This window comes from Tetranychus urticae, chromosome 1, assembly GCF_039701765.1.
Source record: "Tetranychus urticae isolate SD_2017Ah chromosome 1, NJAU_TeUrti_SD_1.0, whole genome shotgun sequence".
NCBI lineage: Eukaryota > Metazoa > Arthropoda > Arachnida > Trombidiformes > Tetranychidae > Tetranychus > Tetranychus urticae.
In genome coordinates this window covers 27,963,478-27,985,175 of record NC_142958.1, presented here as the reverse complement: position 1 = coordinate 27,985,175, position 21,698 = coordinate 27,963,478, and the positions used below count along the sequence as shown (strand labels likewise).

The 21,698-nt window shown below is 32.7% G+C and overlaps 7 protein-coding genes and 1 long non-coding RNA gene across 9 annotated transcripts; 4 read left to right on the top strand and 4 right to left on the bottom strand.

Annotated features, from left to right (window-relative positions):
- Nucleotides 1-595: 595 nt before the first annotated feature.
- LOC107369851 (aquaporin-9) lies at nt 596-4,740 on the bottom strand. Of its 2 annotated transcripts, none has more exons than XM_015937827.3 (6): nt 4,589-4,740; nt 4,099-4,225; nt 1,743-1,999; nt 1,307-1,527; nt 872-1,052; nt 596-779 (listed from the first exon to the last, which is right to left on the bottom strand). In XM_015937827.3, the coding sequence occupies exons 1-5, from the start codon at nt 4,661-4,663 to the stop codon at nt 887-889; spliced, it is 846 nt and encodes a 281-aa protein (XP_015793313.2). In that variant the 5' UTR covers nt 4,664-4,740; the 3' UTR covers nt 596-779; nt 872-886. The 2 variants fall into 2 exon arrangements, with proteins under 2 accessions (XP_015793313.2, XP_015793314.2); XM_015937828.3 differs by having other exon boundaries at nt 928-1,052.
- A 1,194-nt stretch (nt 4,741-5,934) lies between these two features.
- On the bottom strand, nt 5,935-7,767 carry LOC107369909 (apoptosis regulator BAX). The gene is made up of 2 exons (XM_015937880.3): nt 6,753-7,767; nt 5,935-6,684 (listed from the first exon to the last, which is right to left on the bottom strand). The coding sequence occupies exon 1, from the start codon at nt 7,628-7,630 to the stop codon at nt 6,968-6,970; it is 663 nt and encodes a 220-aa protein (XP_015793366.1). The 5' UTR covers nt 7,631-7,767; the 3' UTR covers nt 5,935-6,684; nt 6,753-6,967.
- A 291-nt stretch (nt 7,768-8,058) lies between these two features.
- Nucleotides 8,059-9,451, top strand: LOC107369908 (uncharacterized). Its single transcript, XM_015937879.3, has 3 exons — nt 8,059-8,135; nt 8,206-8,656; nt 8,867-9,451. Coding segments are annotated over exons 1-3 (864 nt in total). The 5' UTR covers nt 8,059-8,133; the 3' UTR covers nt 9,278-9,451.
- An 811-nt stretch (nt 9,452-10,262) lies between these two features.
- Nucleotides 10,263-14,502, top strand: l(3)73Ah (polycomb group ring finger 3-like lethal (3) 73Ah). Its single transcript, XM_015937846.3, has 5 exons — nt 10,263-10,408; nt 10,495-10,647; nt 10,756-11,066; nt 11,143-11,223; nt 11,326-14,502. Exons 1-5 carry the CDS (start codon nt 10,300-10,302, stop codon nt 11,368-11,370), a joined length of 699 nt encoding a protein of 232 aa, XP_015793332.1. The 5' UTR covers nt 10,263-10,299; the 3' UTR covers nt 11,371-14,502.
- Nucleotides 12,063-13,289, bottom strand: Tbp (TATA binding protein). The gene is made up of 2 exons (XM_015937845.3): nt 12,617-13,289; nt 12,063-12,500 (listed from the first exon to the last, which is right to left on the bottom strand). Exons 1-2 carry the CDS (start codon nt 13,157-13,159, stop codon nt 12,225-12,227), a joined length of 819 nt encoding a protein of 272 aa, XP_015793331.1. The 5' UTR covers nt 13,160-13,289; the 3' UTR covers nt 12,063-12,224.
- Hmg-2 (High mobility group protein 2) lies at nt 13,715-14,287 on the top strand. The gene has a single exon (XM_015937847.3). The coding sequence runs from the start codon at nt 13,715-13,717 to the stop codon at nt 14,285-14,287; it is 573 nt and encodes a 190-aa protein (XP_015793333.2).
- A 938-nt stretch (nt 14,503-15,440) lies between the features above and the next one.
- LOC107369870 (polyprenal reductase) lies at nt 15,441-19,054 on the top strand. Its single transcript, XM_089266641.1, has 6 exons — nt 15,441-16,491; nt 17,301-17,449; nt 17,550-17,741; nt 17,849-17,983; nt 18,206-18,558; nt 18,645-19,054. Exons 1-5 carry the CDS (start codon nt 16,214-16,216, stop codon nt 18,463-18,465), a joined length of 1,014 nt encoding a protein of 337 aa, XP_089122767.1. The 5' UTR covers nt 15,441-16,213; the 3' UTR covers nt 18,466-18,558; nt 18,645-19,054.
- LOC107369875 (uncharacterized) lies at nt 16,823-17,966 on the bottom strand. Its single transcript, XR_001570451.2, has 2 exons — nt 17,826-17,966; nt 16,823-17,736 (listed from the first exon to the last, which is right to left on the bottom strand). It is a non-coding gene; the product is annotated as an uncharacterized LOC107369875 (long non-coding RNA).
- Nucleotides 19,055-21,698: the final 2,644 nt, after the last annotated feature.

The following is a 21,698-nucleotide window of genomic DNA, read 5'->3' as shown; positions in this document are numbered from 1 at the left end:
AGGCATGACAAGTAAATGCACTTGACTGGCCAACTTTGTATTGTCAATGGTTTTTGTTTGACTTACTTCCGATCATTATTGCTTTAATCATCATCTTCATCATTTTCATCAACAATTGTTTACCATTTACGGACATTGTGGGTATAAAACGGATCAAGATCAGCATAATATTCAATCTGGTTAATTCTGGTAAAGGGACTTTTTTAAAATTATATTTCCATTTCAACCAGAAACCCATTTTTAACCCATTAAAGTATCAAAGGCTCAAAATTGGTTTAACGACTTCATATCTAGGCCTAATCAACAATCAAAGCTTTTATTTTAAGGGTTCAATAGATTACTTTGAGATCAACATTCTGACTTTGTGTCGATGATCATTAAACATGTTGATCAAGGAAACCTGTTGGAAGAAATGTTCTGTTCCTGATATCCTGTTGAGGATTATTGTTGAGTGTTTTTGTCCAGGAATAACTTTGATTCATTTTTCTTGTTGCAATTTGTTTCTTCATATTATTTAGTTTCACTGTTTCAGACATTTCAATTTCAATTCCTTGGGAAGTCCAAGGAAGTCTAAGGAAGAGAAAATTTGATTTCATTCCAAGTTTGAAAGCATTTTAATAAACATTTGTAGCTTTTGTTTCAATATTACATGGTGTTGATGAATGTTTCCCAATTTAGAAGGGTTTTGCTTATAAAATTTGTACCATTGTACCAAGGATTTTGTAAATTTAATCACGAGTAATCAGCTCATTTAACGGTATTCATCTCTACATAAGTTCCTGTTGGTTGGTTGAGAAAAGAAAAGAAAAGAAATTTTAAAATAAATGTTCATCATGATGTTTGGTAGTTAGTAACATGAGCGAGTATTAACTTGTGTGTATGATTGTTATTGGGATCGGTTAATGAACTTTTCACTTTGCTCCTCACTTTCAACATCAAAATTTTGAGCCGGCCAATGAAGGCTGATACAGATTACATAAATCCAGGATCCGATGATTCCTCCAATATGAGGAGCAACCAGTGGAAGCCAAAAGTAATTGTAACCACGAAGGCTGGTAAGAAATGAAATTAAATATCAATCACAAGTTGATTTACACAAATCAAGACCAAGGTTGGTAAGAAATCATGAGTTTAAATAACATTAGCTATGGATGCATGATGCATGAACAATTATTACAACAGGTAAAGTAATAATTGAGGCTTGAGCATTGGGACACTTAATACTGTGAGAAAGTATAAGGACACTTCATTTTTCTATGTTAATTGTTTCCAAATTGGGTTCAATTTTCATTGGCAATCAACTTACGAAAAAACTTCACCTCCATAGCCGACTAGTGAGGAAAAGAGTCTCGGACCAAAGTCTCGTGCTGGATTGATTGGTGCTCCACAGTTGAATCCAAAGGCAAAAATCATTAGAGACAAGTCAGCGATACCAATTGCAATTGGAATTAAACCTTTAGGGCAACCCATATTTCTTTCATCGGTAATTGCTTGGATGATTAAAAGAAACAGAGAAACGCAAATGACCTGTTGAGGGTGAGAAAATTTATGAATTACAGGAGCACCAATGATTAGAAATTATCAGAATTCATTCTTCAGTTTGATGTAAAAATAACTGACATAACGAATGTTGAGAAGTTGGATAATAAAATTAAAATATTGAAATGGAGCGCAATTGACTTGCGAGACTTTTGAAGTTTTATCATTTGTGTGTAACTAAATTATGAAAAGATTTGGGTTACCTGATCCAGGAAACATGTTCCTACAGAGACTTCTGATTGAGGGAAAGTACCAAAGATACCTGCTGTTGCATTTGCACCCTCAGTTTGTAAATCGACACCAAAGTTAGATGTGATTGCTTCAATGTAGACAAAATAAGTAGCCATTGCACCGAAAAAAGCTCCAATATATTGAGCCGCAAAATAATGAGGAACCTTTAGCCAGGATAATTTTCCAATTGCGGCCATACCTAATGTAACTGCTGGATTAACATGACCTCCTAAGTTAACAATGGAACGAGTTAATAGCTATTCTTCATAGAGTAACTTCAAAAAGGTTTCTAAAAGACACAATCAACACAATTGTCGCATTTATGCACAAATTTACACAAACACTGAGAAATTAATGGGCTAAAATGGGTGAAAATTCGTTTCTTTCAAATTTAAACGCTGTTGGTTTGTAGAGAAATGAAAACTGTGTCCATTTGTAGGGTTTAAAAATTTGTGTCATTGATAGTTCACGAAGAAATTGAGGTCAAAGTTGAAACTTTGAGCGCCTTTTATTCAATTAGGGAACTAGAGTTTTTCGTAAAACTCATTGCACTGATACAACTTTTGATGAGGAACCTGAAAATGCACTTATTTTGAGGTCTAACATTTTCTGTTTCCGTAAAACTGGTCAAGTTCGATTTTCTTTTAAACTTAGAGTTAAGAATAAGAGTTAGAGAGCTGAAACTCAGTATTCGTCCATAAAATTTGATGGTGAACATCAAGGACTGAGTAATTTTTTCCAGTTATCAACCGTTCTCGTGCTATTGGCCATCAGTCGCGAAACTTTTAGCCTGAATATTCCGTGAATGGCATCACTTACAACCGTCATTGTTTGTCCAAACATTAGATTGCATTATGGGCTATAAAATACTGAAGTATCAAATTTGTCAAGATTCTACAAAAAAAGTTATAGCATTGTATTGCTTGTGTTACCAGATTTTAAACTTGATTTGTAAAGTTACTAAACAAAAATCTTAAGCGTTAGAATCTTCATTATTAAATGAATCAGCTCAGATTTTATTCGATATTTAGTTATATTTTATTATAGCCCCTAATGCAATTTGATGTTTGGTCAATGAATGACGGGTGTAAGTGATGCCATTCACGGAATATTCAGGCTAAAAGTTTCGCGACTGATGGCCAATAGCACGAGAACGGTTGATAACTGGAAAAAATTACTCAGTCCTTGATGTTCACCATCAAATTTTATGGACGAATACTGAGTTTCAGCTCTCTAACTCTTATTGTCACAGAATGCGACAAGTTTAAAAGAAAATCGAACTTGACCAGTTTTACGGAAACAGAAAATGTTAGACCTCAAAATAAGTGCATTTTCAGGTTCCTCATCAAAAGTTGTATCAGTGCAATGAGTTTCATGAATAAAGATGCTCTCATAGCTGAGCAATTGGCGATCGAAGTTGTAACTCTGACCTCGATTTTCTCAAAAACTATTTATCGAATGAATTATTTAATAGCCTCAATGGATGTAGTTTTATGTGTCCCTAAAAACTCACCTAGTCTCAACTCTTAACTCAAATGGATGAGCCTTTGGTCGAACTCTTTGCATTGCATTTGCAATCTTAACCAGAAAGTTGGTTTATTTACCAAGAAATGGGTTTAGATGAGTTAAGTTTGCTGAATTAGTTATTTCTCGTGCATTTATTACCCAAATATCATAACCCAAATGGGCCAATGGGAAGTAATTAAATTGCATTGAATTCCTAATTGTTAAATAATTAAATTGGTGAAAGAATTATGATTGTAAGTTATGCCAGTCTCTAAATATCGAAACTCAAAGTTTTAAGGTAAATGGCCAAAATCAAGAGAAGTACTAATAAATTGATGAAAGTACTCAATCCATGGTATGAACCATCAAATTTTATGGACGAATACTGAGTTTCAGCTCTCTAACTCTTATTGTCACAGAATGCGACAAGTTTAAAAGAAAATCGAACTTGACCAGTTTTACGGAAACAGAAAATGTTAGATCTCAAAATAAATGCATTTCCAGGCTCCTCATCAAAAGTTATACTTGTGCAATGAGTTTTACAAAAAAATCTGGTTCCCTAATTGAATAAAATGCGATCGAAGTTTCAACTTTTACCTCAATTTTTTCGTAAACTTTCGATTCCATAAATTTATAAAAAAAACACAAATGTACTCATTTTTCATTTCTCCACAAACATACAGAGTCTAAGTTTGAAAGAAACTAATTTTCACCCCTTTTTGCTCATTCGTATTTCAGTGTTGTTGTCAATTTGTGCATAAATGCAACAATTGTGTTGATTGTGTCTTTTTAGTAACAACCTTACAAAAACGTTAAATTTACCTGAAACTCCACCAGAAACATAGATTGATGCTGTAAGGGCCAGTCCCCATCCCCATGGGCCAGTCATACCACTGATAGCTCCATGTTTAGAAACAGCAGAGGCCGCATTCACACAGCAACCTAATGTCTAATCAGAAAAAATAAATCATCAGTTTGTTTAAACCAACAAAATGAAGGTTCATAGGCATTTATAGAGACGTATGCGAAATATGAAGACAGACTTTTCCACCATATCCATCATTTTTCAAAAGAGGGGCTTTCACGTCCATCACTTGAACCTACCAAACTCACCACTTTTCATGACAATTGGAAAAGTGATGAATAATTTGGTAGATTCTGGGTTTTTAGCGGTGAACAAGATGTTAAACAAAACGGTGAAAAGAGTTGCTTAAAATTGGAAGACAATTACTAATAGTTGAATGTGTTGGATTAAAGCGGTTGATAATGGGTTGGAAGTGGTGGAGTAAAGTCTATCTAGTAAAATGCTCACAGTTAAAATGAAGGTTCCCAAAAATTCAGCCAGAAACTCTCTGATTACCGAACTTTCCGTCCTTAAATCAACCATTTTTGGCGAGTAAACAATGAAAGGAAAGTGAAAACAGGCACAAAATCCAGATTCGGGTTGAACGCAAAACACAATGAACAGGTAAATGATAAATTAAATTCTGTAACTATTATTACAATCATCTTTATCATCTCAATCATCCTTATCGTCATCATTGGATGATGATGAAGATGATCAAGAATCAGCAGAATCATTTGCTCCCACCAACAATGAATGTATGATTTTTTATAAATCAATTGGCAAAGTTACGGAAATGAGACTGCATTTGGTTCACTTTAACACTGTCTATTATTTCAATCATTTTAATCACATGGAAACATTTATAATGTAAAAAATAAATAATTAAGCCTCTCGTGATAAATTAATTATACAGTTGAACATTTAATTTAGCATAAAAAAATCATCTTAATGAGTAAAAATGTGTGCATTCAAATATTCAGATATCGTTTGCATATGAATCTCGTAAGCTACCGTGAACATGAATTAATCACTATTAAGTCAGTACTAATTATGGTGTCAAATGATGTTTAAAATCATCTGATAATCTTTTCAAAATCAATGGCCAGGTCTAACAATCAATTTTGCCCATCAACTCATCCAACATTATTGAAAATCAGTTTAACAAAATCCAATTGATAAATCTCAAATTTCAGCCTTTCCAGTATAATTGATGTGCATTAATTTCATTGTTTAACCAATATTGTTGAACAGCTTATTTCTGCACAATCATTTTCATTAATCATTTACCTTTTTTTTACCCTGTTTAATGTTTTACTCATGATTTTCAGCCAATATTAATGGCAATAATAACCACAGTTGGTGCCTTTGTTGGCAGTTTTTTAATTTGCTTGCACCAAATATTGGTTATTTGATACATTATATCACAACTAGACCAGGTTTGACTGTTAATTGTATCAAAAGTTCACAGTAAATTGTTATTCAATTTTAACGCATCCTTAACATTCGTTATATATTGAATTGAGGCAATTTAGATCATTAGACAATCAACTTACGTTTAGGCTAAAAATTAAAGCTGTTTACCAGAGGTTGATGAAATGTTTACTTGACTATTTTGATATTTATAGATTGTATTATAATATATTGTAACACGTTTCATATTATACGTTACATGACAATACATTGATTATTTCTGGTATTTCAAGTGTAAATGTTATTTCTTGTTGTCTGTTTTTCAATGGTTTCTTGTAGCTAATCTTGGATGTTCATCAAGGAAACATTAATAGCATTGTAATTGATGAAACAGGTTTAAATTGATTGATAAAATCAGTTTATTGAATTTAAAGATTCAAGATGAATGAATACAAAAAAAGAGATGTAATAAAAAGATACAAAGTTTTTATATGTAATTGAAATTAATTTTTCTGCTGTTGCTTGATAATAACTGGCTATTATTTGAGTAAATTTAGTTCATCAGAAGTTTAGGCCAGATTTTTGAATCCTCTGCGAGATCTATTGGAAATTTTTGTTCAAAATTGGGTTTCAGTTTGGCTGAATGTTGTCTTAGGCAGTGAAGGTTATTCAAATTAAAAATGTAAATTGTGAACAAAAAAAAAATTGAATCAGAAGACAGCTAAAGTCAGATGACTTTAATTTCATCCTTAGATTTTTGGGTTTCATCCTCTTCATGAGATTGGGTTAAATCACTTAAATTGCCAAATTTTGGTCCAATGTTTGCATCATTAAAGGGTAAAGTGTAAATATTTTTGTTGGTTAATCAATCAATCAACAGCAATGCTTGAGACAATACAAGAAACTGTTGCATAACTAGGCAGATTCGGAGGGTTAAATCGTTGTTAATTTATATAATGTTAAAGATTAAAGTAAATCTTGAATCACCATCAATAGGAAATGATAAAATTTGAGAGGATTTATCTCATGAGTTGGACAACAGACTTTACATGAATCCTTAAGGGTTTGGTCACCAACAAAGACTTTTAAACTAATGATATTATTATACAGTCCCGATGTCAGCTGATGTTGTCTAACTTCAGAGATAAAACCTGTAAGGTAAATAAAAAAATTGAGTTAAATATGGAGAGAAAGAAGTTTACGGAAGAGAATAGTAGACCTTGAGAATCTAGAATTGAGATCCCTTTTTGTTGCTGTCATTGTTGCAATTTTCATGAATAAATTTATCACCAAAAAAAGTTGATTGATTGCATAAAATCATCATTGAGAGGTTAATGTCACTTGAATATGAGATTTGTTGAGTGATAACTGAGAATCGACATTTAGTGTTAATTTAAACGGATTGTGATTTGAAGTTGAACTTTCAGATGTACATTAAAGATTTCGCTTAATGTACATCGCAAATGCGACTGAACCAAGGATTGCACAAACTGTTACTGCTGTTCCTTGGACAAAATTTGAGATAACCTTATTCCATCCTCCTTGCCTTCTGACCCATGAGCAAACGTGATTGAATATGAATTTAAGAGTCCATCCGACTAGTTGATGGAAATGAGCAATTGGACTTGAAGCATAAGCCCGAAGAGCAATGTCTGAGCAAAAGAAAAAAAGAACAACAATTCCTTCTCGAGTTATACGATTATCGGGAAACAGTCCATTGAGCATAGCACTGTATCTCTCAAATGAATCAATCCTTAAATTAACAGTTTGAGCTCGACGACGAATGATTTCACGTTCATTTGAGGCTTCAATTTGGGCAGCAATTCTTCTCAAATCTTGTCCAACACCAGTCATCATTTGTTCAGCATAATTTTCATACTCGTTTAATATATCAATTGAAGATCCTGGCGGTGGTTGGATACCTTCATTGTTAAAGGTACGACGGTATATATCGCTGAAAACGACTTGAGCAGTTGCCGCTGTCTCATCATAAGGCAAAACAATTTCTTCAGGATTTTGTCCACCGCGGGTTATGAACAACTGTTGCTGACCAGATCCATTCGGGTCACTTTTCTCGATACGGATTCCGATAGCCATTACTTTGCACGTTCAAAAATAAAATGCAATTAAGAAATTGGAAAACAAAAAAGATTTGTTAAAAGCATCAATTGACAATTAACTGCAAAAATGCAAAGATAAACAGTGATGTTTGTTTACAACAACAAGCTTATGTAAAGCCCCTTGGTGGCGACACTAGCCGTCAGTTGAATTTCATCTTTATACACTCGGCTCAAAGTCAGCTTGACAATAATAACATTCAAACAAAAGAGATGTCAATCAAAATTAACACAATTAACTAATCTAAAAATTGAATGATTGATATGCAAGCTAGCAATGTTAATCAAAATCAAATATTTCAAAGAAAATTGTTTTAAAACATTTTTTCCAAAGAGCTGAGCTGACTGTAAGCTATAAACTGAGAAGGCGGATAGTTATGCAGCTATGCCAAAAATTTTATTGAAATAAACAAAACGGTTCGAAGTGCTCAAAGTAACAAAGAAAGTTGTTTGTTTCTGGAAATATTATATTATTGTATTAATATGTAAGTTTAATTTAAAAATCTACTTCTCACTGTATTGTATCTAACCTTTTGTTTTTTTGTCATTTCGTAGGGACACCAATGTAGACAAAGAAAAGGAGAATCAAGTGGCAAGCGATGAACCATCTGAGAAAAATAATCGTCCAATTGAAGCCAGTCTGAATCCTTGCTGTTCATCGTGTTCAATTACAGAATCAATTGTTTGGTGTAAAGATAAAGACAACAATGTTTTGTGTAAATTATGTTCCAAAGCTAAAAATCTTAAAGGTAGGAAAAAAGGAAAGGCTCTTAAGGAATCTGGTTCCAATCATACAAGATCTGAAGAGGTAGATAGTAGGAATAAAGGTGATACCAATGCTGAGAGCTCAAAAACCGATGAAAAAGTTAACTGTGACAATGAAACCTCAGGCCGAACAAATACAGAAGTTAGAAAATCAACTCGGAAAAGCAGATTCAAACAAGCAAATCAAGGGAAATCAAATTCGTCGAAAAGCAAAGGAAGACGAAATATTTTCAAAAAATGCGTAAGTGATAATAGTGCAGTCATCTAACAATTAAAACAGACTTATAAAAATAACAAATGAATTTACGTACTTTTCGTATCTATTGAAAAAAATCTTTTCGTTATGTAAATTCAAATGCTATTTTTTTATTTCAACATGTTTGTTTTCATGTTAAAACTGGACTTTTTGCATGTAATTTCACTCTAATTCAACTTCTTTGTTTTCATACAGGTATACAAATCTCCTTCATCTGTCATTACTCCGATTACTTGTGATGCTGTTTATTACAATGGATTTTTCTATCAATCAGGGGATGTTGTTGAACTCACTGACTTCATGGGCTCTGTATATTATGCTCAGTTGAGAGGGTTTTTGCAGGATCAGTATTGCGAGAAAAGTGCGGTAATTACCTGGTTATTGCCCACAAAAGCTTCGCCTAAGGACTATTTCGACCCAACCACCTACATATTGGGACCAGAAGAGGATATTCCCAGAAAATTAGATTGTATGAAATTTGTTTGCAACTGTCCATCCGACTATTTCAAAGCATTAGAATATCCAGTTGGCGCACCCGCCTGTTCAGCAAGGGAAGGTGGTTTTATATGGACTCGTTTAGGTCCATCCACAGCGCAAAAAACGTAATAAATATAATTATAGCATCATTTAATCCTCGCTGAATGACTATTTAAACATTACACTTCTTTTACTTACCTTTGCAACAAAGCTGTTCAATTTTCTTGTTAAACAAATTATTTTTCAATTATTATCAGTTGTAAATTATATGAAAAAAAATAAATATTCGTAGAGTTCCATGATGAGCTGCAGATGAGAGAGATAATATTTGTGCGGATGATGAAGCCAATGAAAGACTAAACGACTTGAATTTACTAGATGGGACAAGAGAAGAAGAGATATGGTTTGTGGTTGATATCAACATTAAACATTGGCTGTTGTTTGAATGACCATTCAAATTAGAAAAATCTTGAGTCTGAGAAATTTCTCTTGGCAGGTTCAATGATGATTTGGTTACGGGAGATGATTCTGTCACATTAATGTCTGGTCTATTTTGACTTTAGTTGTAATTATCACTGTTGTCTTGATGATTTTCAATATTTATTGTATTGTTAGAAGAGTCGGTGGTGTCAGAACAGCTACTGTTCGTATTTACAGTCACATTTCAAGTGTAACTAGTTGTTTTGGTGGGACTAACACCAGTAATTTGGTTTTTTCTGAGCCAACACCGTTACTAATAGTTAAATCAGTTGATCTCAGAGAGGTTAAATTGTCAGTAAAGTTGTTTATCTGTTTATAAGTTGATTGTTTAGGTTTCAACTCTTCACTGAGTATTAAATTTTTAAGCTTAATCCATGGGACTTTTTCAGACTATTTCTTGTTGTGAAAGACGAGAATGATGGGATGAAAGCGCATTGAGTTGTAAATTATATGAAAAATAATAAAAATTTAAAAATTGAATTCAAATCCAAACAAATGTCAGTCTTTCATAATTTTTTGCAGAGATTCTGTCAAATTTAAAAACAGCGCCACGAGTTTCTTCCCTCTTTACTTTTACTCCCTCATTGAAAAGAGCTTCTTTGTGAAGAAAGCTGTTTGGCCTTCATTGATTGTTGATTGTTGATTGTCTGAAACTGCCGATCAACTGCAAAATGGTTGAAAGACTGATTAGTCTTAAATATCTCAATCCTCATATAACATGTAACATATGTAAAGGTTATCTTATTGATGCTACAACGGTAACTGAATGCCTTCACACATGTAAGTAAAATTTCTATTTGTTTTTAGTTATTTATCTTTTTTAAATTCTATCTTGTTTAATTTCATTCATTTCCATTTACTCGCAGTTTGTAAAAGTTGTCTTGTAAAGCATTTGGAAGAACGAAATACCTGTCCATCATGTCATCTCATCATTCATCAGAGTCATCCATTAAATTACATCGCTTACGATCGGACAATGCAGGATATTGTATACAAATTAGTGCCCAACCTACAGTTGAGTAAGTACCTTCTTGAAATGTTCGTCTTATCAGCTTGACCTTATCTTTATTTGTTAAGTTTTTAATCTAATTATGTCTCTGAAACATATTCTTTTTATCTAATTGCAGATGAACAGAAAAGAGAACGCGAATTTTACCGGAAAAGAGGCCTACCTTACCCTAAAGCAAATTCAAATTCGTATTCTAATAGCAATGATAAAGACGTTTACAAGTACCAAAATGAATCTAATACAAATGAAGAGAATAGTGACTATCACCGATCAGATGAACAAGTTAACATACTTCTGGAAAGTCAAAGTGGTTGCAATCTTAAGCAGATGAAACGTAAATATATTAGATGCTCATCTCACGCTACTGTCACGCATCTCAAAAAGTTTGTAGCTAAAAAGCTTTTCAATAATTTCGAAAAATATAAGGAGGTAAGTTCTAATTTTTCCATTTTTTTTGTTAATTTTTACATGTTTGATAATAATTTTCCTCATTTTCATTTAATAGATTGATATACTTTGTAATGATGAGCTACTAGGTAAAGATCACACACTTAAATTTGTATGGGTTACAAGATGGAGGTACAAGGTGAGTTGTATTTCGCGTTTAAAAGCTATTGAATCTTACAACAACTTGTTAATTTAACATCTTTATTTCTATTTGTTTTTCATTCTGCTTCGCTATATCTAGGATCCACCACTCAGATTGAGCTACAGGCCCAAGATAGACTTCTGATTTTCTTCTCGTCCAATCGCTGCATCTTGGCAATGAAATTGTGATTATAGTATTTATTAAGTCTCTGAATATGAGCAATAACACCAGATTACAGTCAACTGGAATCAAGTCATTTTTGTTTCATGAACTACTTCAGGATCCCCGGGACTATCTTTTCTCCAGTTGTCATTTTTTTTGCTGAAAAGTTTCCGTAAAAGATCGATTTGTCGCGGATACATTTTTCCCTTTTGTGAATGTTTGTTGGATCTGACCATTTGCCACTTAAAAAGACCTTGGAAATCAAATCAATTACTTTTCAGGCGATGAAATTACACCAAATAGTTTTTCTTTATATTTTCGCTAACGAGATTACAATCACCTATCAAGATCTATCTATTTCGAGTTTCACTTGTTGATCAGGGAGACTCATTATATCCATTGATTTCAAAACAACTGAATGAAAGCTATCTAGTATTTATTAAATTTACATGGTGATTTGATTGTCTAAAAAACACTTGTGCATCTTTTTGTAAAAATTTAAGATGCTCCGATCCTCCATTCTGAACCTCTGTAGGTTGTTTTTGTGACTAATTTGCATAAATTGTTTGAATCTCCATCATTTCTGATTTCACCAAACAATTAATTGTATTAATGAATAAAATGCAAAAAGCTATTCTTTATATTTTTTCATAATTTAATAATTTCACAATTGGTTGAAAACAATTTAGTTTATTTGACATTTTACGTAAATACTAGTAAATATGAATGCCGGGTTCTGTTGTTTAAGTTTGAACCATAACATCAAGTTTTGAGAATGTTGAAACAAATAAATATACACAATGATTTTTTAAAATATAAAGGTAAAGTTGTGAACATCATTGTTTGCGGAATCCTTTGAGAATAGGATATATGTTGTCGAATGCCTCATAAATTTCCGACCTGACTTTTGCTCCTGTCAAAACCACTTTACCAGAAACGAAAATAAGCAATACAATTCTGGGTTTGACCATTCGATAAATTAAACCAGGAAAAAGTTCAGGTTCGTAAGAAGAGAACTGGCTGTGTGTCAAAACCAGACCTTCTAAACGAATGGGAAATTTTACATCACAGCTGCCGACCATATTTTGAATTTTGAAATCTAAAAATTTTGCCTGAAAAATAAAGAACAAATATATTAAAAATCTTGAATTTAGACACTATAGAGTCAACTTGATATTGTCAAGCCAATATTTACAATATGGTATCTATGTAAACACTTTAAACTTACATCAAACCCTAATTTTTGAACAATACGAGCATATTTACGTGCAGCTAATCGAGATTGTTCTTCACTTTTAGCCCCAGTGCAAACCATTTTACCCGAACTGAAGATGAGAGCTGTTGTTCGAGGTTCTCTTATTCTCATGATGACTGCAGCAAATCGTTTAGGATTGTATTCAGCATTTCTTGCTTGTAATGCTATTTTTTTTAAGTCCAATTTACAGCCTAAGTTGACCGTTGACACAATATTTTGTAACTGAGGAGCTATTCCAGGATCTGTTGAGCTAGGAGTGATTGGTGTCATAGGAGTCATGGGTGTCATCGGTGGTTGATGTGGAGCCGGTGATGGCTGATGTGGAGCAGGTGAAGGTTGATGTGAAGTCGGTGATTGTTGATGAGGTGTTTGTGGTGAAGGGGGTCGTGGTGGTGTCGGCGATGGTTGTCGAGGAGTAGCGGGCGAAGGTTGTACCAACTGTTGAGTAAGCATCTGAAGATGCCGTTCCTCGGCATCATCACCTTCATCCAGAGAAGCATCAAAAGAATTATCCATGCCTGATCACAATATTAAAATAAACTGAGGATTCAAAGAAACTTAAAAACAAAAGTTCACTTTGTTTACAAAGATTAAATTAATTGATACAAAATCAGTCAAAATTTGAAATGGATTTGCATTCAAAACCGAATGCACATGAAAAGAAAAGAGACATTGCCGCCATCTATGACCTATCTTCCTATGCTAAATTGCGGGGAATTTTTAACCATGATTATCAGATGATTGATAAAATGAGAAGAAATTAATTTAAGGAAATATCAAGAAATCTAGGCAACAATCTTGAAATGATTTACTGAAGTCAACAATCACATGAAATAAAAATCAACAACATGAGTTAACTTCAAAGATTAAGTTCAAGATTTTGATCGAGCAACTCAAAGTTATGATGAAATAGAAACATAGATGGCGACAACCTGTGAGTAAGTGATTCAGTGAAAGTCACGTTTTTCATGACCTCCTGAAAAATCTCAACTAATCCATTAAAATTTGCTAATTAATAGTCAAAATTTGATAAATAAACCTCTCCAAACAACACTGTTTACAATACTCAAAATGGATCAACAAAATTTGACTTACCAAGACCTAAAAGGTTGCCGTAATTCTTCTACCCTCATTCCCATGCTCAAGGATATGGATACGCCATCAACCCTTTACCATGTTAGGGACAACATCAATGAATTTTCTACAAGTGAAACAAACGTCATTGTATCGCCTCTTGATATTCCCATATTCACTGAAGAATTTTTAGACCACAATAAGGCTCGAGAAAGTGAATTAAGACAATTAAGGAAGGTAAATACAGATTACGAAGAGCAAAACGCCATCCTCTCCAAACACATAGAAAACATGAAAGCAGCTATTGAAAAATTGGAGGTTGAATCGGTGCAACGAAAAGCAACTAACAAAAGTTTAGATGAACATTTAACAAAGTTAAGGTCACTAATTGTTGCACAATTTTCCAATTTTCCAATCCCGGGCACAACGGAAACTGTAAATCCTGATAATGTTGAACATTATTTACAAAATCTTGCCGACAAAGTTACCAAAGACGTAAAAGTGAACAAAGAGTGTGATGTTATCGTGGATAAAGTTAGGAAAATAGTCACCCAAATGGATGCAACATAATTCAATTCAATTGTTCTCATTTTTCAACACTTTCCAAGACATCAAAGGATCACATCAACTTCAAATGATTCTTGTTTATTTCTCAATTTTGGTCTTTCCTGAGAGTACATATCGTTTTTGTATTCACAAATTTCCAATCAACTCCCAGTTCAAATCATTTGACTGTAAATAATTTTCTCTCATCCTAATTAAATAATGCTCAATTTAGTGATTAATTTGTCATCATTGGACTTTTTTCATTAATCTTTTCTTCTTTAGATACTTTCGGCATGTCTAGCTAAGTCTAATTATTCCAGTCACACACACATCTTGGATATACGGCTTGACTTTCAGGCCAATTCATTAAATGCTTGTTCATCAATCAAACCAAAGTTCTAATGGCAGCTATAGCTTGAAAATTATCCAAGTTTACGTGTTTAAATTGTATATTTGTGTTTAATACAAATCGCCAATTTCGCCATGATCTCAAAAATTACCAATACATATTGAACCGCGTCAATTACATGTTAAAAAAAGTGAAATGTAGAGAATGATGAAAATTTAAATTTTATGGTTACTTTTCAATAAAAATAACTACCATTTCATTCGTTAAGCATCAAGCAATCATCAACACAAAATATTAACCGCAACACTCAATGGCTACTTGAAGATACAAGTGAATCAAGAGCCACAATCATCCAGTGAAACAGTAATACAAGAGCAATACAGTCGCGATACTTGAAATACTAAAACCTGATAAATTGTTGACCAATACATGTTAAAGTAGCAACTGTCATGGCAAAAAAATGAGGATAAAATGATAGGATTTGAATAATGGTTGCATTGATTTGATAAAATCAATAATTGGACTAACTTTTCCTCTTAAATTCACATGACAATCATTACAGTGACAAGTTGTAAGATTTTTCAGATAACACTGATGACGATAATATAATTTATCCTGCTCGCTTTTCCTGCTACCCTGAAAGACACCATGAGAGACGGCAGAGAGTGCAAAACTTTCTACATCATCATCTTTTACCAATACTTTAAGATCTACTTCCGCCATCTTATTTTAAATCATTCTGTACTCACTCTCTTCTTTTTCATCAAATCGATTTGCATTACACGAAATATATACCTTTATAAATAGATGATCCCATCGACGGGTTTTGACGGCAACAAAAGTGAGTCCACCTGAATTCATTCTCTCTATCTCTCTCACTCTTCGTTAGTCGCTTCTCTCCTCTCATCATCACCATCATCATCACCTCTCTTTCATTTTTCCCTTAACTTACAATTCAGGTTAAATCAAGTTGACCGGTTCCTTTTTTTCTGACTTTAAATATAAATATATTTATACGTTTCCATACATGTGAACCAATTTGTTATCGTTTGAATTGTTTTTTTGCTTCGGATACAACTTGTCCGAAGCTTGAGATTTTTTAATAGTCAGTAGTTTGAGTAGTCCGAGCTTTCCAAGTTTTTTCAGTTTTCACTTTTTTCTTATTGTTTGTTTGTTTATTATTTTTGTTGTTGTTGTTGTCTTTCTCCTTTCTTTACCTGATTGATATTTGCTTGCTGGATCCACACTTACACGATATTCAGGAGGAGAGGGAAAGAAGGACGAGAAAAGAAAAGAAAGAGAAAAAACGAGTCCGTTTATTTTTCTTTACGCGTTGCTACTTTATTGTTGATCCTTTGTTGTTTTCTTGTTCAATTGCAAAATTGTGGTGGTGGTGGCAGTTGGAGTAGTGTTAATAGTGAACCTTGTCTGATTGTTGTTTCAACAGTAGTGACAATCTGGTAATTTAATTTACCTTGTTGACCCCTGCGATCACTATTTTGGTGACTCTCATTCTGGTTGCTCTTTCGCACATCATCATCGTCTGCTTTTTTTCCCTCCTTCACTTGGCCAAATCATTTAACTGATTCACAAGTTAAATTATGAAGTATCAACGTGTTCTCTTTTTAATTGTGATGATTATGGTTCTTCTGATGGTGTTTTTTGTTGAAAATACACAAGCCATAACAAATGTTTCACAAAACCTTTTATGGATTGAATGGATATCATTTTCAGCTAGTGTTTCCCTCATTGGAATACTTGTTATTTACTATTCCAACATTGTTCCAGAAGGAGTTCAAAGGATATTTAAATATGGCAAAGCTGCGGAACTTCATGTTCAAGGAATCAAAAAGTGCAATAAAATTGAACTTCCTAAAAGGTTATCAATTTTTCCGTTAAATTTTACAACCAAACAACATATCAAACCGTTTCTGCTGCCAGAACTTTCACTTACAAATCTTAGTATTGATAACAGCGTTGACCTAAAATAGTGAAAAGAGTGAAATTTTGAAAAGAAAATTTCATTCCTCAGTTTGAGTATTCAGTTTCAAAGCTAAATTAAAAATTAATCAACTATTTAAAGTGTCAAGGAGTCCCATTGAGAGTCAGATTGGACCATTGAAAAGATAAATCATTTTCACGACAACAGTTTCAATAATTTTAGATAAAGTTCATTCAATGCTAACCAATAGATGATAAAATCATTACAATTGCTGTGAAACCGATTGGCTAAGTTTACTTTTCCATGAGAAATCATTTTAAAAGGTATTAGAAATTATTTCAATTTAGTTTATCAAAACCTTATTCATACAATAAGTATTAATAGATTACTTTAACGGAAATTTGAAATAAATGAACCTTAATTGATTATTTTCAAATTTACTTTAAAACAGTCAAGTCTTCTAGCTTCTTCGGAATGAGGTTAGGAAAAAATGAACTTTATATTGTTGGTAAAATTGGATAACTATCGCAATTAGAAATGAATTTTTCTTGGTAAAAATTGACAGCAGTGAACAAGTGTTATTCTGGATATTTTCATGACTTCCATTTTGCTATCCAATGGATTAGACTTGATTGTCAAGTGATAATTCAAAATGGAACCATTTTTCTAATTGACATCTTTACTTCTTTTTCTTTTCTCGCATTTTTTTGCTGTTATTTACCGTTAACTGGTCATCGTCATTTCAGGTGGTTCTACCACTTTTACCTGTTTGCAACAACATTCTATCTATTACTAGCTTTTTCCGTTCTTCAAGTATATCTCTTGAAGACGAGTTTACCTAAATATGTTCAAATATTGTTAAACTCGATCGTTGGGGTTCACCGAAAGTCAAATGGTAAGCTGTCAATAGGTTCAAAATTCCTGGAACATTAGATTGATATAACTCATCCGTGTATATTTGAATAACAAATTGTCTTTTTCCAATTGATCAATAGTGACCCCAGAATCGGTGATGATTGCCATGGCTTTAATCATTGTCCAAGTGAGTCGCCGGTTGTGCGAATGTATATTTTTAAGTGTTTACTCGGATGCCAAGATGAACATAGTCCATTACATTTTTGGTTTCTCTTTTTATTTTGGTGTTGGTCTCTCAGTTTTAACAGAGGCTCCAGGCTTTGCCAGCTTAGGTAAATAAAAAGATATACGAATTATTAAACAATAAATGTCTAAAGCTCAATGAACAATGTGTTGTAAAAATAAGTATTACTTACTGATATTATAATGTTATTTCCAGGTCCCGCTTACGTCCACATGAGTGGAAACTTTATCACTTGGCACCATATTGTAGGAGTCCTATTATTTGCTTGGGCTTCCTCTTTACAATACCAAAGTCATGCAATTCTCGCTGAATTAAGAAAAGATAACAAAGGTAAACATAAATTTAATTTCCATCATATGAATTGTGCTCATCTCCCGCTCACTAACATTGCTTCAATCACACGATTGTGCAGCCATCTTCCCAATGAACAGGATTACTATCATTAACGAGATAATTTTTGTGCTCTTACTGTTTTGATTTTTTTTTGTCTCAATTTCAACTAAACTGTTAAATTGCTAAAATTAATTTTAAAATTTCATTTCTAATCTGAAGGTCAAGTTGTCAGCTATTCACATTCCATACCGAAAGGAGGATGGTTTGATTACATCTCTTGTCCTCACTACTTTGCTGAGATTCTTATTTACTTTTCAATTTGTATTGTTTTCGCTGGGCGAAGTACAACATGGTGGATGGTTTGCGGTTTTGTGCTTACCAACCAAATAATTGTCGGTTTATTCAATCATCATTGGTACCTTAAAACTTTCAAGGATTATCCTAAAACAAGGAAAGCAGTTATACCTTGGATCGTTTGAGAGGATAAACTGTTAACCTATTTTACCAAAGGATGTTTAATAATCGCTATTATTTTATTAGTACTTCTCTTTTAACTTAATCATTACTCCAGTGTAAGTGACAATCTAACTTACTAACAACCTGACTTAACATTGAACCGTCTTGACTCTCATTGTTTATCCTTTTATCCCCAATACAGGTGCGTTGCCACAGCATGTTGGAAGTTATTCAATCGTCATTGTGGTTGATGTTACAAGCTGACTGCTAATCTAAACGGTGACAGAAAACGGAATTTTTTTCGTGGCTTTTACCAATCATCATTGCTTCATGATCATTTTCATTAGAAAAACAAATCCATTATTCATCAAGACACTTTTTAATCTATTGAACAATTTATTTAATTTTTTATCTTTTCTTCATCATTGTTTCACTCTCACACAAAAACAAGATCATACACCAGCTCATCTTGACCAAATCTGGCCCAATTTTTCATACACCGATCCAAGTCCATTCAAATTTTGTTATTATTGTCTTTTTTGTTAAACATTTTTTACTCCAACAAACATAATTATAAAAATTAATATTAAATTTTGAATACAAATCTATGAATTTTATCTCGTTTTATTTCGTCAAGAGCATGAAGGTTCTCATAGCAAAAGTATGAGTTGATTGCATTTTCCACTTTTTACAATTTACAAAATACAACATTAAAACAATTCAATCAAAGGTTTAAAACAATTTAGCAGAAATGGGTTTCCATCTTATTCAGCCTTTCCTTGATAACCTTAATCTTTACCCTTTTGGCAAGATGAAGACATTTTTCTGTTGTTGGTAAAAACTGTTCACAGTTGATACTAATTTCGTGTCAATAAACCTTTAAGTTATATTTCTCATTCTGATATTTCAATAAGTTATGGTGAAAATAATAATAAGATAATAATTACATGAACAAAAAAACTGGGATCTCTTTTATTCATAATTGATGGTAATAGCATTAGAAATAGTACAATTAAGATGGTACATGGTAATAGATTTGTACAATTAAGATGAAAGAAAAACAAAATTTGAAAAGATTTTTTCTCTCGATTTCAAGATAAACAGAATCGTTAATAAACGGCAGCACAATGAGATAAACGTGAGGATAAAATATTTTTTAATCAAAATCTAGATTTTGATTCATTAAAAAAAAAGAAGAGCATCAAGATTTGCTTTTATAATACAATATAAGATACATTAGGAGAGATTCACATTTTAAAAATATCATCTGAATCAACAGTTGATTGTTTGGCTGGAAAGAATGACATTCACAAATGACTTAAAAGATAGTTAGATGAGTTGACCATTATCATCCGATGTAAAATTCATCCTCAAACTTAATTGTTGGCGCACTGTAAATAACTTTACCACCTTTGGCAATGTTTGCTTTCAGATACGGAAGGAGAAGAGCTTTGGTTGCAGCGATCAACTTTTTTCGTCTTCGCATCTTTCTGCTAATTGCATGTGAATCGTCAACGCAAAATACCATGAACAGAACCATAGTCACCATGAATAAGACAAAGATTCGTTGGTAATTCATTTTTGGTAAAAAAGACAACACAATTCAATAATAAAGAGACAAAAATCTGCAAGATAACTTGGATTCACTGTAAACAGCTATTTAATACTGACTGTTTCCTTGATCAGTTAATCGGGATCAACTGATACTGATGATGATGTTGATGAAGGTAGTGGCATGATGATGATCGAGAAACAATCATCCAGACTCTTGAAGATAAAGGTGCAAAAACGAGAAAACAAAGCATCGAACGGTAGAAACGTCAAATGGGTCATCAATATATTTAAAGCGGATTATATTTAAAGGTAAATTGGATGGCGAAGAAAGAAAAATGATAAAGAAAAAAATGAAATTAAAGGAACCGGTCAGTTTGATTTGTAACCTGAATTGATGAAGAGTAGTCATCTATTTAAGGTAATATGAGAAATATAAATCGAACCAGAAGTCAAGTATTTGTGAATGAATGCTATAATAAAATAGCGGAAGTTAATCAGGCACAAAATGAAATTATAAACGAATAGCAAAATTAAAATAAACGATAACACAAAAAAACAACAATAAACCAATTCTTGGCAGTAAACAAGTGATTAGCCGGTAAAGATACGAGTCGATTAGCAAGTGTAAAACATGTCTCCAATGGCTAACAATTTTCAAGACAATCGTTTGATGAAAATGATTTATATTTAATCAATTCTGATCATTTGGGAAATCCAATGTTAATGCTTCTGTTGAAGCTGAAAATAAGGATTCATTAATGTGACATCTAATAGTGAATAATCAAAAATAGACTCGACTTTCTTTGACTGCTTCAGGCTTGCCATGAGCTAAATAAATTGTTACATCAAATGATAACGGCATTTCTGGAGGCCATTATTTTCGAGGATTTTTGAAAGCTTTCGATTACTTTTAAGGTGATCGTTGTTGTGTCTTTTCATAACTGATACTAATCAACTGTTGGAACTGCATAGTTGATGTTTTTCATCATTTAAATTCAATGGTTGAAATTGCAGCTAGAAAAAAAACAGTTGATCTGAATAAATTATGCGAAGCAACTGAGTAACACACAAAAAATGAAAACAAACCCTACAGTATCAATTTCACTTTCACCATTCTTGCTATAATCATGATTGAAGATGCTCGTAATTATCGTTTTAATCAGTGTTTTTGTTTATCATTATCATCCGGATATCCTGTTATAATTAAACTTAGATTGATTGATGTGATCAATTTATAGATTGAAATGCTTTATTGATAAAAATAGGGATGAAAACTTGTTCTCCAATTCAAAAGAGGAAGAGATGTAAAGATGGTAAAGATAGTTGTGAAAGTGAAAGTAAGTGAATTGGTTAAACATCAAGGTTAAATGCTTTAAAAGGTAGAAAGTTTTAGTTCAACTGACCAGCCAAAGTTGAGATTCAGAACTGTTGACATGGCAAATGAGTCGAAAGTCAGGGTTTAGCTCAACTTCACTAAAGTCTAATGTTTAAATCTTAATCTTTAAGCTTAGGATCTTTCAACCAAGATAACCAGATTCATTTTCAACTCTTATAACAAACAAAAGCCATGAATCATGAAATATTCAAGACTAATAGTTAATCTTCAGTCTTTCAGATAAATTTGCTGAAAATAAATAGCATGGTTCAAATTAAATCTGCTTCAATTGTTTGTAGCAAATATTGAAATGTCTGTGTCCATCAT

Excerpts from the sequence above, each read along its gene's own strand:
- LOC107369851 (XM_015937827.3), bottom strand. The coding sequence starts at position 4,663 with ATGGTTGATTTAAGGACGGAAAGTTCGGTAATCAGAGAGTTTCTGGCT. Across the intron at positions 4,226-4,588 it reads TGGGAACCTTCATTTTAACT|ACATTAGGTTGCTGTGTGAA; the intron begins GTGAGCATTTTA and ends TTTTCTGATTAG. Across the intron at positions 2,000-4,098 it reads TGTTTCTGGTGGAGTTTCAG|GAGGTCATGTTAATCCAGCA; the intron begins GTAAATTTAACG and ends TTGTTAACTTAG.
- LOC107369909 (XM_015937880.3), bottom strand. The coding sequence starts at position 7,630 with ATGGCTATCGGAATCCGTATCGAGAAAAGTGACCCGAATGGATCTGGT.
- LOC107369908 (XM_015937879.3), top strand. Across the intron at positions 8,657-8,866 it reads GAAATATTTTCAAAAAATGC|GTATACAAATCTCCTTCATC; the intron begins GTAAGTGATAAT and ends GTTTTCATACAG.
- Tbp (XM_015937845.3), bottom strand. The coding sequence starts at position 13,159 with ATGGATAATTCTTTTGATGCTTCTCTGGATGAAGGTGATGATGCCGAG. Across the intron at positions 12,501-12,616 it reads TTCAAAAATTAGGGTTTGAT|GCAAAATTTTTAGATTTCAA; the intron begins GTAAGTTTAAAG and ends TTTATTTTTCAG.
- Hmg-2 (XM_015937847.3), top strand. The coding sequence starts at position 13,715 with ATGGATCAACAAAATTTGACTTACCAAGACCTAAAAGGTTGCCGTAAT.
- LOC107369870 (XM_089266641.1), top strand. The coding sequence starts at position 16,214 with ATGAAGTATCAACGTGTTCTCTTTTTAATTGTGATGATTATGGTTCTT. Across the intron at positions 16,492-17,300 it reads AAAATTGAACTTCCTAAAAG|GTGGTTCTACCACTTTTACC; the intron begins GTTATCAATTTT and ends TCGTCATTTCAG. Across the intron at positions 17,450-17,549 it reads GGTTCACCGAAAGTCAAATG|TGACCCCAGAATCGGTGATG; the intron begins GTAAGCTGTCAA and ends ATTGATCAATAG.